The following is a 13,035-nucleotide window of genomic DNA, read 5'->3' as shown; positions in this document are numbered from 1 at the left end:
TTGCAAGGCTCCACGTCGCAGAAGAAATAAATATAAAAGCTGACTTTCTCAGCAGGAATAAAATACATCCAGGAGAGTGGGGGGGGGGGGGGGGGGAGGGGTTTGAACAACAAGGTGTTTCAACAGCTGGTGATCGCCAGGGGTGTGCCAGAGATAGATCTAATGGCAGTAAGAAAAAATACATAACGTCCCAGGTTCTTTTAAAAACTTAGGGCGAAGGTGCACACCAAATAGATGATCTAACAGCCCTGTTGACCTAAGTAGTATATGCTTTCCCTCCAGTACTACTGATGGCGAGAATTCTGAGAAGGATCGCCAAGGAAAAAGGCACAGTCATAATCGCTCCCAATTGGCCCAAGAGAGCATGTTCTGCAGATCTCATAAATATGGCAATGGAGGAGCCATGGATTCTTCCTCCAATACCATATTTCCTATTCCAAGGACCAATCCTTCATCCAGATCTGGCAAAAGTACTTTTGATGGCTTGGAAATTGATAGAAATATCCAAGTCGATAAGAACCTCCAAAGAAAGTAGTGAATAACTTGCTAGGAGCGAGAGAAAAAAACCTCTATATCGGAAATATATTACAGAGTTCAGTATGTTTCTTACAGGTTGTAGGCCTGAACAGATAAAAGAAGGTCAAATATCTATAGCCGGTATCGTGAAATTCCTCCAATCTGGGATTGCAGCATTGGGGGTCCTAGTTCAAAAACCTCTAGCTACTAGCGAATTAATTATTAGATTCCTACAAGCCACTAGAAAGGTCAAACCATAAATTAAACCTTTCACAATTATCACCCAGCATACAGCACTTCCACTGCAGCAAGGGATTCTGAGAAATGACATGCAAATGAGCACACAGTGCCACCTTTTGCTTCAAAACCATTAACATGGTTCCCTATAGGCTTAAGCTTGCTGCATGGTCACAGCTTTGAGCACAGCCAGGGTTAAGATGCATAGCCAGTAAACCCACCCACAGACAGACTGTTTCGACCTTAATGGGTCTCTTCAGTGTGGGGTTGGTTATACTGGCTATGCCAAAATGAAGCAAGGGATAGGTTTTACCATACGAAGTTAAAATATATATATATATATTTATTTATTTTTTTGCTTCAAATTAGACCATGTTATGATCAGTTTCCCAAATGTTTCATCACTTGACCATGTGATGCCCCCTTTCCTAGTTGATTCTTCAATAATTTAAGTAATATAATTGTCTTTTAGCACATCCAAAAACCACCGGTTTCCTTTAGCTGTACTTCTAATCTCATTACCCCAGTCCATGTCCAGATGAGCAAAATACCCCATAATTAAAACAAGGCCTAGTTTTGTTGCCTTTACCGTTTGCAAAAGTCGTTTTCGCTTCCTCCGTCTCACAATATTTAGTGGTTTACAAAAGATCCCTACCAAAAATGTTTTGCACTTTTACTTCCTCTGTAAATTTGCTCCCGATTCCTTCGTAAAAGGGAGGAGAGCAATTAACTCGCACTTCCAAACCTACTACAATCGCTCACAGACCAGACAATAAAATAACCTCCCAACACCCAGACAATCAAAATGAATGAGCACACTGTACCCTATATTCAACCCTTGCCGAGGGCTTATCTCCTCTGCTTATAACCATGTCATGCCTGGGTCTCCTTCACTTTAAGGGTGGCCGATTGAGGGAGCCTCTGCGGAAATTGAAAGAAGCTGTGGCCAGAGCAATGCCAGAGCAGATAAGCAAGTACCACGAGGAATGCCAGGTGCACAACCAGGCAAAATATGCCAAGTAAGTGACCCACTGTTTCAACTCTATGAAACACTGAAACCTTCTCCTTGAGCAGGAAGACAAAACTGAATTCCCTCCCCACCCTCCATTTTTATTTGATTTTTTTTACATTACAACGGTGTTGTCCAATTGGAATCTGCAACCTTTGTCATTTAGTGGCAGCAATGTAAGAAGTACTTTACAAATCGGACATTACAATAAAGGTGGAAATAGCAGAAAAAGTGCATGAAACATACAAGCGAATGATAGGAAACAAAATACCTGCCCTGCAGAGCTTACAATCTAAAGGATATGTTGGGAGACTTCGATACAGTAGGGGAAAGAGTAAGCGCATTGGGTGGCAATGCTTGACCACAATGGTTGGGAAGCGGCTCTGTTGGTGTGGGGAGAAGTGGTGATGAGTCCAGACTCCATGCTTCATTCAGTGGGTGTGTTTTTAGGTTTGACATGGTGGTGAGAGAAGGTGCTTGATGAACAGGTATTACGAGGGAGTTTCACATGGCAGGGTGGGGAAAAGGTTTTAGGTGAGGTGAAGTTATGAGAAAAGTATACGAGAGGGAGATCAAAGCTAGGATGTAGGAAGAAGCAGAGACGTCTACAGTAGATCCTTGAAGGTGCGGTGAACTTTGTAGGTGATTTTATGGGAAGCCATGTGAGGGGTTTACAAAGGAGATAAGCAGACTTTTTTCTGGAAGAAAGTGAAATAATTATAGCAGCATTTTGTATAGATTTTAAGGGAGAAAGTTGTGATTCAGGAGTTAAATTAGTACGGGTGTTTCATTTTTTGTGATCTGGATGCAGATTTTGTGTATCAATGGAGTTGTCTCAGAGGAGTATTAAGCATACACACAATACAGAGATAAGAGCAGCAGATATGACCATAAAACATTGAGACGAGAAACATTGATTAACCGACGATCTCCTTGGGTGGATGCTCTTTATTCTTCCCCTGCGTGTGTTCTTCCCAATAAGGATGCTGGAAGAAGACAAGGAGAAGGAGCAGCGGCTGGGCTCGGAGGATGAGGAGGAAGAAGAGAAGGGTGGGAGGAAGCAAGCGGGACCCCGCAAGAAGTTCCAGTGGAATGAGGAGATCAGGTGAAGAGCTGGAATGTGAGAGGTCTAGGTAGGAAGAGCTGGAATGGGCAGGATTGGGAGAGCTGGAATGTGAGAGGTCTAGGTAGGAAGAGCTGGAATGGGCAGGATTGAGAGAGCTGGAATCGGTATGGACATGATTGGGAGAGCTGGAATGGGCATGGACAGGATTGGGAGAGCTGGAATGGGCAGGATTGAGAGAGCTGGAATGGGTATGGACAGGATTGGGAGAGCTGGAATGGGCATGGACAGGATTGGGAGAGCTGGAATGGACAGGATTGGGAGAGCTGGAATGGGCATGGACAGGATTGGAAGAGCTGGAATGGGCATGGACAGGATTGGAAGAGCTGGAATGGGCATGGACAGGATAGGAAGAGCTGGAATGGGCTGGAATGGGCAGGATTGGGAGAGCTGGAATGGGCAGGATTGGGAGAGCTGGAATGGGCAGGATTGGGAGAGCTGGAATGGTTATGGACAGGATTGGGAGAGCTGGAATGGGTATGGACAGTATTGGGAGAGCTGGAATGGGTATGGATAGGATTGGGAGAGCTGGAATGTGAGAGGTCTAGGTAGGAAGAGCTGGAATGGGCAGGATTGGGAGAGCTGGAATGGGTATGGACAGGATTGGGAGAGCTGGAATGGGTATGGACAGGATTGGAAGAGTTGGAATGTGAGAGGTCTAGGTAGGAAGAGCTGGAATGGGCAGGATTGGGAGAGCTGGAATGGGTATGGACAGGATTGGGAGAGCTGGAATGGGTATGGACAGGATTGGGAGAGCTGGAATGGGTATGGACAGGATTGGGAGAGCTGGAATGGGTATGGACAGGATTGGGAGAGCTGGAATGGGTATAGACAGGATTGGGAGAGCTGGAATGGGCAGGATTGGGAGAGCTGGAATGGGTATGGACAGGATAGGAAGAGCTGGAATGGGCAGGATTGGGAGAGCTGGAATGGGTATGGACAGGATTGGGAGAGCTTGAATGGGCATGGACAGGATAGGAAGAGCTGGAATGGGCAGGATTGGGAGAGCTGGAATGGACAGGATTGGGAGAGCTGGAATGGGCAGGATTGGGAGAGCTGGAATGGGCAGGATTGGGAGAGCTGGAATGGGTATGGACAGGATTGGGAGAGCTGGAATGGGTATGGACAGGATTGGGAGAGCTGGAATGGGTATGGACAGGATTGGGAGAGCTGGAATGGGCAGGATTGGGAGAGCTGGAATGGGTATGGACAGGATTGGAAGAGCTGGAATGTGAGAGGTCTAGGTAGGAAGAGCTGGAATGGACAGGATTGGGAGAGCTGGAATGGGTATGGACAGGATTGGGAGAGCTGGAATGGGTATGGACAGGATTGGGAGAGCTGGAATGGACATGATTGGGAGAGCTGGAATGGGTATGGACAGGATTGGGAGAGCTGGAATGGGTATAGACAGGATTGGGAGAGCTGGAATGGGTATGGACAGGATTGGGAGAGCTGGAATTGGTATAGACAGGATTGGGAGAGCTGGAATGGACATGATTGGGAGAGCTGGAATGGACAGGATTGGGAGAGCTGGAATGGACAGGATTGGGAGAGCTGGAATGGGTATGGACAGGATTGAGAGAGCTGGAATGGGAAAGGACAGGATTGAGAGAGCTGGAATGGGCATGGACAGGATTGGGAGAGCTGGAATGGGCATGGACAGGATTGGGAGAGCTGGAATGGGCAGGATTGGGAGAGTTGGAATGGGCAGGATTGGAAGAGCTGGAATGGGCAGGATTGGGAGAGCTGGAATGGGTATGGACAGGATTGGGAGAGCTGGAATGGGCAGGATTGGGAGAGCTGGAATGGGCAGGATTGGGAGAGCTGGAATGGGCAGGATTGGGAGAGCTGGAATGGACAGGATTGGGAGAGCTGGAATGGGCAGGATTGGTAGAGCTGGAATGGGCAGGATTGGGAGAGCTGGAACGGGCAGGATTGGGAGAGCTGGAATTGGAAAGGACAGGATTGGGAGAGCTGGAATGGACAGGATTGGGAGAGCTGGAATGGGCAGGATTGGGAGAGTTGGAATGGGCAGGATTGGGAGAGCTGGAATGGGCAGGATTGGGAGAGCTGGAATGGGCAGGATTGGGAGAGCTGGAATGGACAGGATTGGGAGAGCTGGAATGGGCAGGATTGGGAGAGCTGGAATGGGCAGAATTGGGAGAGCTGGAATGGGAAAGGACAGGATTGGGAGAGCTGGAATGGGAATGGACAGGATTGTGAGAGCTGGAATGGGCAGGATTGGGGGAGTTGGAATGGGCAGGATTGGGAGAGCTGGAATGGGCAGGATTGGGAGAGCTGGAATGGGCAAGATTGGGGGAGCTGGAATGGGCAGGATTGGGAGAGCTGGAATGGGCAGGATTGGGAGAGCTGGAATGGGCAGGATTGGGAGAGCTGGAATGGGCAGGATTGGGAGAGCTGGAATGGGCAGGATTGGGGGAGCTGGAATGGGCAGGATTGGGAGAGCTGGAATGGGCAGGATTGGGAGAGCTGGAATGGGCAGGATTGGGAGAGCTGGAATGGGAAAGGACAGGATTGGGAGAGCTGGAATGGGCAGGATTGGGAGAGCTGGAATGGGCAGGATTGGGAGAGCTGGAATGGGCAGGATTGGGAGAGCTGGAATGGGCAGGATTGGGAGAGCTGGAATGGGAAAGGACAAGAGTGGAGAACTGAGAATAAAAGAGAAGTAGAGAGAAAATAAATATAATGTATTCCAGGATAATTATTAATTAGTATATTACGCTGCAATATTTTTGATATCTGTTTAACAGATGTAGTAAATTGCGAAGGGCACAACTACTGTACATGACATTTAGTCAGAAGTGATAAATACGTTTGAAGGTCTTTTGTTTCAATGGGTATTACAATTTTTTTAAACATACTATACACCTTTACTCTCTTATCTCTGAACATCGGCGTTAGATGTAAGCGAGGGGTTAGGACGTCTGGTTCAAACACAGAGCAAAATGATCCTTTAGGGAAATAGGGGCACAGCTAGGTGAGGAAGTGAGAAGGAAGGGGCACAGCTAGGTGAGGAAGTGAGAAGGAAGGGGCACTGCGAAGGTGAGGAAGTGAGAAGGAAGGGGCAATTCTAGGTGAGGAAGTGAGAAGGAAGGGGCAATGCTAGGTGAGGAAGTGAGAAGGAAGGGGCAATGCTAGGTGAGGAAGTAAGAAGGAAGGGGCAATGCTAGGTGAGGAAGGTGTGCGTGTGTGCACGCGGCACTGCCATAATCAAGTGTAAGTTGCCTGGTTGCTCTAAATAAACAGGTAATTCATATAGTAATAGACTAGGCACTCACAGGTCTTTATAAAGATGCAAACAAGTTTATTACAGAAATATCAACGTTAAGAACCGAAACGTTGATTTTATTTTTGTATCTTTATAAAAGACCTACGAGTGCCTAGTCTCTGTTACTATGTGTGTGTGTGTATATATATGTATGTGTGTATATATGTATGTGTGTATAGTGTGACAAACATAAAATATCAACCCCCTTCTTACACACGCTGTCTTTTATCTCTCCCTCTGTTGTTTACACAGGCAGCTGCTGTGCCAGCTGGTCCGTATCAAGGTCGATATGTACGAGCCAGAACGAAGCGGTATGCAGAGTCTGGAGGATTATCTCAAATCCTTTCTGGATGCAGATGTCAAACCTCTGTGGCCCCGAGGCTGGATGCAGGCCCGGTGCGTGAGCACACAGGCGCAGAATAAGAGCATACAGAGAACAGGCAGCAGATTATTAAAGGGGGTGCAATGTATGACATTTCTGAGGAAAGATTGCTCAAATTAGGATTGTTTCATATTACAAAACGGGCATCTAAAATGGGATTTAATTACTAAACACAAATATATTCAAGGTTTATACACGTAACTCTCAAGGGATCGTTTGATTACAAGGATATGACTCTGGGTTATCATCCCTTGAGACTGGAAGAAAAGAGATTTCACCAGCATCAAAGCAAAGGGTTATTTTTAGTAAACGCAGTGAAATTGGGAATTTACTACCCATGGGGACTGATGGCAGATACAATATTTTTCAGAAAAGCTTAGACATCCTTTTTAGAAAGGAAGTATATACAGGGATATTCTGCATAAGTTAAACATAGGAAGAGTTTTGATCAAGGGAAAAATCTGATTGCCATAACTGGAGTCAGGAAGGATTTTGTTTTCCTCTTATGAGACATAATTGCCAAATAGTATTTTTTTTTTTTTTTGCATCCTTTGGATCAATGTAAATGCAAATATAGGATGAGTATCTCACCCCGTTAGAATTTTACAAAGGTTACAGTAGATTGACAAAAAGACAGATGTCCATCTATTCGACTATGTAACTGTACCCAATTGACACTTTTACAGTTCAATGAGTAACGCCCTATGAGTGGGATGGAGATAAAGCACCAACCCGGCCTACATTTTATTTTCATTGTAATTATAGAATTTGAACCAGGGCTCCTCCGGTTCTGAACTTGGCATGTTTTAGCCCTGGGAACCTTCAGTTCCCAAGATACCAGTATTTCCTGAGGCAGTTTTATTGGCTGCACAACAGGAAGTCGCAATCAATGATTATGCAGCTTCCTGTTGGCCAGCAGGTCCGGTGAGATGTATTTGCCATTTTGTTTACCCTGGAGGGAGGAAGAATACCGGTTAGTATCTTTGGAGCGGGGGGCTTCCCAACTAAAAATAATACAATTCAGCTTGTGGGGTTTCTGTTGTTAAGGGGTTGATCTGGTTGCTACCTAGTTGAAGGTTTCCCTGATTGGTTGGACCAGTCCACGAATTTAAATGATGATACTTGAAACATAAAATGTTAGCTTTATGGCACCTCCTCCCAATTGAAAAATGTTTCTTTAGGGATCTTTTCTTGGAACAGGATTGAGAGCTTCTTCCAAGCATTAGTATTTTAAACACATTTTCAGTGTCGATTATTCATACTTAATAGTTGGACAACCATGTGGTGCCTAGCGAGGCACCTAAAGGAAGTGACAATGTGTCAGGTCCACAATAATATTAGTAATCATAAACTAGCACAGGTCATAGGATCTGACCAGTGACCCTTTGTAACTGCCATTGCTGTGCACATCGGATAACTCCGATAAAACACAACTTTATCTGCAAATCTTGGATGTTGTATTGTATTCAAGTTGAGGTGCAAGGTTTATGATGTGTATTCATGTCCTGTGTTTCCCTTACAGAACACTCTATAAGGAGAGCAGACATGTTTACCAGCAGCTCGGTTCCATTATGTGAGTATCTAACACACGTCTGAATGTTTCACCCCTACTTATGTCACACAACCAGCTTTAAGTATTACACCACTACTCCTCATAGACACCTACAGTGTAGCTCGATGGTTACACCAGTACTTAACACACGCACACCCTGCGCAGTGTCTAACACCCCTACTATTATCTTTCTCACACATGCAGCTGTAAGGCCTGGATTCATCAAGTTCCGCTAAGCAAAAAATTTGTTATTTTTATGGTGCAACACATCGACGTTACACAACTGAAAATAACCCATTTTTTACCGCGGTTGCTAAAAATATCAGGATTGCCATCAAAATGACTAAAAACTGCACATTTTGTCATGTTGATGCAATGCAACAAGTCCCGATATTGATCGAAACCGCAGGTAGCGCCCCAAAATACTGCATTTTGTTACCTACTCCAGGCTGGCGTTAGCCCTGTCTGGCTTATGTATATAATGACCAATATATTGACCATTATAAAGCTGAGCAAGATATCCCAAAACAGCACGGAATAGGGGATGAAAATAAAAAACATTACAGTACATATTAACCCCCAAGTGCTCAGCTAGTCACGGGTTTCCATGACTAGCTAATCAATAACGGCTTCAAAGGGGTTAATATTAACTTTAAGTTACCACCACCCCCAACAAACCTACCCCACCCCCACCGCTCTTGACTAATGGCCAACAGCTCTATTCCCCAAAAAACTTCTAGGGTGGCGCTCCCACAAAAAGTAATCAAGTGGAACAATTAGATAATAGTGAAACTAGTGTGTAGAACTATAAATCTTCAAATGTGCATAGGCAAACCGTGAACCCAGAGAGGCAACCCCAAAAAGTGTGTGTAAAATAAATAAGATACTTCTATCGTCAACCCTTAGAATAGAAATGGTCTCAGAAGTTGTGTAAAACACATAGCCCTATTCGCCAAATGGTGAATTCCAAATTACAAAAAGACATAGTGAAAACTGAAGTGACAGATCTGCGCAACTAATTGTGATAAGTGATATATAGTAAATAAATCAAATTAACCCTTCAACTGTGTAAATATGCGTGTTAAACAAATAAATGCTATATATAACAATTTAGTAGGACGTCCATTGGATGAGGGGACCTGCAGTGCGGTGCTGGTAACGGGCCAAAATACATGTATTGCCTATTGTTATAAGTATTGATGTACGTGCGTTACTTACCACTTTCACCTGACTTCAATATAATTTCATTTAATACACTATGAGAGTCGTGCACTGTTCTTCTTTTTTCTACAAAAAAGGCATGTTCACATTGTGTGTGTATGTGTGTATGTGTGTCTGTGTATAAATATATATTTATATTTACCACACTTATTAAGGTTGTGGTGGGTAAAAAAGTGACAAAAACCCTCCACAGTAAAGCATATAGCAACTGTATATTTTATATACATACACACACCTTGGTAGCTACCAGCATCAAAGGGGTAATGTAACTTCTACCATTGTGTTAATAATAATAATAATAATAATAATAGCATGTTCTTGTATAGCGCTGCTAGTTTTAGCACTAGCACTTTACAGAGATATTTTGCAGGCACAGGTCACTGCCCCGTGGAGCTTACAATCTATGTTTTTAGATGTCTGAGGCACAGGGAGATAAAGTGACTTGCCCATGGTCACAAGGAGCCGACACCGGGAATTGAACCAGTCAGTGTCTTTACTCACTGAACCGCTCCTTCTCCCATCAGTGTTCTGATATAATTTATATTGCAGAAACCTGTGGTAGAAATTGATCACTAGCATTACTGATCGCGATGCAGAAATTAACGGTTGCGTTAATTTCACATCACGACTACGGGTAAAATATTGCACTCGGTAAGTTATTACCACAATCTTGACTTCGGTCATAAAAAGTGATAAAATGTAGATATTATCGAGCTCATTAAAATTGTTTTAAGAACTTTGTGTGTAGGCTGTGTTATCCCACCCATCCTGGTCACACACCTTTCTCTCTGCTCTGAGGCCCTCCTTGTCCCAGAACCCTCACCACAAAAACACAGCAACCTGTTTATCTGTTATAACATCTGTCTGCTTCCTTACACAGGCTCAAAAACAAAGCAGTGGCTCTGCAGAAGGTGAAAGTAAAGGTAAAGTAAGCTCTTACTCACAGCAGTGATACCGGCTACCCACCCAGCAGTGCCCTTTCTTTATCACATCTTCCTTTTCCGTTCTAGGACTCTTCTAACAAGCATGACAAGAAGGCGGGGTCTCCACCAACTGAGGCTCCAGGAGCGGTTTCAACAATATCCATTATAACCAAGGATACTTCGGTTCCTACCCCCACCACCTCGCCTTCCCCCTCCAGAGTGTCTCCCCTCTCCACCTACACCCAGGACAACTCTCTAGATGGAGATCTCATCCACAACCCCCCATCTCTCGACACTGTGTCGGAGCATTTGACAGCTCTCGCCAGCCGCTCGGGAAGTCTCGGCTTTGACTTCCCCTCCCCTCGAGCGTTCTCTTCTGAGAAGCCGACCACAGTGGAGGAAAAGAGAAAGCCATGCCTGCCACCTTCTTCACCTACCCCCACCAGTGCCCAGCAGTCACCTCGAGGGTTCATGGTCGATCAGTCTGTTACGTTGGTGGCGGAGAAGAAGTTGGGCATCTCCAGCCTCTGTGCAAAGCCCTCCTCTGACGTCCACCAGGGGAAGCAAAAGCAAAATCTCCATGGGCAAGCAAAACCTGCCCAGCTCACCAGTCCCATCTTGCAGCCCTCTGTAAAGCTTTACCAAATAAGCAGCCAGCACACCAAGGGAAGCTTCCCCCACCCCACCTACGGCGGGAGCCCTAGGAGTGCCGTTCCGTCAGCTCAACGGCCCCTTACCCCACAAGCCAAACCTCCTTCGAAGTCCCAGAGCTTTCACCCAACACCATCCTCTCCAAGCAACCTTCACAAGCCCTTGATATCACCTGGCTTTGTTGGCAAGCACCCAGGCAATGCCAGCACGGGGCAACAAGTATACAGGCCCCAGGCGCCCAGACACCCGGCTCCTGCCAGCGGTAACTCAGGAAGTGCTAGTGGCCAGAACCCTGGTCCAACTGCCACGCTAAACCCATCTCCAAGTCTCCCACGTAATCCTACTGCTGCCCCAGCTAAGAAGCCTTCTCACCCTCCTCAGAAGCTGACGCTGGTGGCACCTCAAGACTCAGGAGGAGGGACCCAGGGAGTGGCCAAGCTGCTGACCTCTTCAATGGTTGCCAGAGTGGGGGGCAGCACCGCATCTCCGTCCGTCAATGTAAGTGCACCACCTGATGGGGCATATACTGCTCCATGCCCAAATTTATGGCAACCCGACTCCATTTTATTTTTTACGTCAGTGCAGTCCTTGTTTTCTAATTCTCCTCCTAGTGCTTTCATATTTTTGGTGTTCCTACATGTCTATGGGGAGCCAGTTCCAGGCCAGAATCACGGAAAGTATATACAGTATGTGGGTAGTGTCTGTAGCATAGGAACATACGTTTCTTCAGTTTGGGAATGGTCTCTGCAACAAGAAGGATGTTTCTGCATTGTGCATGGGTCCCAATATAAATAGGTTGTCTTTGATATCATGACATTTCTAAACAGGGAGTGGGTCTCTTGATTAAGTGTGGAGTCTGCATTATCAGAAAGGGTTTTGCAACAGTCTGGACACAAAGGGTCGTATATACTAAAAAGTTCGACTGTATAAGACACCTTACCTGCAGGAAGTCACCTTACAGACCATTCACTTGAATGGGACATAGGGGGCATATTTACTAAGCCATGTTAGAAGCAACAATTTGGACATTATGTACAAATTATATTTTGGGTGGGCCTCCTGAGTGTGGGGGTCTTTGGCAATCAAGTTATTTCTTAACCCCTAGCCCACACTGTCTTTATCAGAGAGGCAGTACAGGTCTGGGGATCGGAACAGAACAGTGGGAGGCTCTGACTGTGCAAACTGAAACAACGGAGCAGCCTGAGAGAACCAAACTGCACCCAAGTCTTAACTCCCCATGTTTACAAATGACTTAATGGTAATTAATAGGTGTCAGATGTGGGTAGTAAAAAAAGCTTCCCTGAATTGGAGCTAATTCTTGGTCCCCCAACCTCCTGGGACCCTCTGGTTTTGGTTAAAATGAATACATGTTTTTTGTAGATTCTAAAAAGAAGAGGTTGCTGGGGTCACCAATAGAAGGGCCACGTATTCTTGCCTGGTGGACAACCCAATTGGGCGATTGTAACGCCGGTAGAACACGGTTTAGGTAGGGGAAACCAGCGGGTTCTGGTATCTGGATTGCAGCTTTTAGGAAGTACAGAGCAGGTTGGGTACTACTTCATTAACTTTTCTCTTGTGTCCTCCTAACAGTCACCAAAAGGCAGCACAGGCTCCCCGCTCCTCACGGTCTCTCCATCTCTGACCGTGCTGACACAATCGTACAAACCCAACGGGGGGAATCTCCAGGGACCTGCCCCCCTGGGACTCCTATCCCCCATGCACACCTTCCCACTCCACGTTATCTCCTTCACCGCCGACCCCACGCCCAAAGCTGGAGTCTCAAAGGACGCCATTGTGACGGGGCCAGCCCCAGGCACCTTCCATCACGGACTCCCACGAAGTAAGCAATCTGATCCATATATACTAAATAAGGCAACGTATGTGTGGTTATATATATATATATATATAAAACGATTCCTGCGCTCCTACCAATTAAGCTAAAATAAAATAATAATCTCATGAAAGAGTATTTTGTTAAACCCTTTGGCCAAAGCATTTGTACGCCTGCATGCCACGTCAAGGCATACCCATAATGCAGGTAAATCCACTATATATATGTAATAGTTGTCCCATGGACTGGTGGAAAAAGTTTGAAAGCCCTGAAGAGGTTAAATAAAGCATGAGCTTATGTG

The 13,035-nt window shown here is 45.6% G+C and overlaps 1 protein-coding gene across 9 annotated transcripts in view; it reads left to right on the top strand.

Moving 5' to 3' along the window:
• The window catches only part of UBN1 (ubinuclein 1), a 44,825-nt gene that overhangs the window by 26,272 nt on the left and 5,518 nt on the right, over positions 1–13,035 (top strand). For 5 of the 9 annotated variants that reach the window (XM_075566166.1, XM_075566162.1, XM_075566163.1 and 2 more), the window contains exons 11-17: positions 1,654–1,772; positions 2,745–2,867; positions 6,427–6,570; positions 8,079–8,129; positions 10,210–10,252; positions 10,340–11,401; positions 12,494–12,743. In XM_075566166.1, coding sequence (XP_075422281.1) covers positions 1,654–1,772; positions 2,745–2,867; positions 6,427–6,570; positions 8,079–8,129; positions 10,210–10,252; positions 10,340–11,401; positions 12,494–12,743 — 1,792 coding nt within the window. The other 4 variants (XM_075566167.1, XR_012787434.1, XM_075566168.1 and 1 more) reach the window with 4 other exon arrangements.

Source organism: Ascaphus truei, chromosome 11 (assembly GCF_040206685.1).
Source record: "Ascaphus truei isolate aAscTru1 chromosome 11, aAscTru1.hap1, whole genome shotgun sequence".
Taxonomy (NCBI): domain Eukaryota; kingdom Metazoa; phylum Chordata; class Amphibia; order Anura; family Ascaphidae; genus Ascaphus; species Ascaphus truei.
Note: the sequence above shows the minus strand (reverse complement) of the source record. Positions and strands in the feature narration are given on the sequence as shown.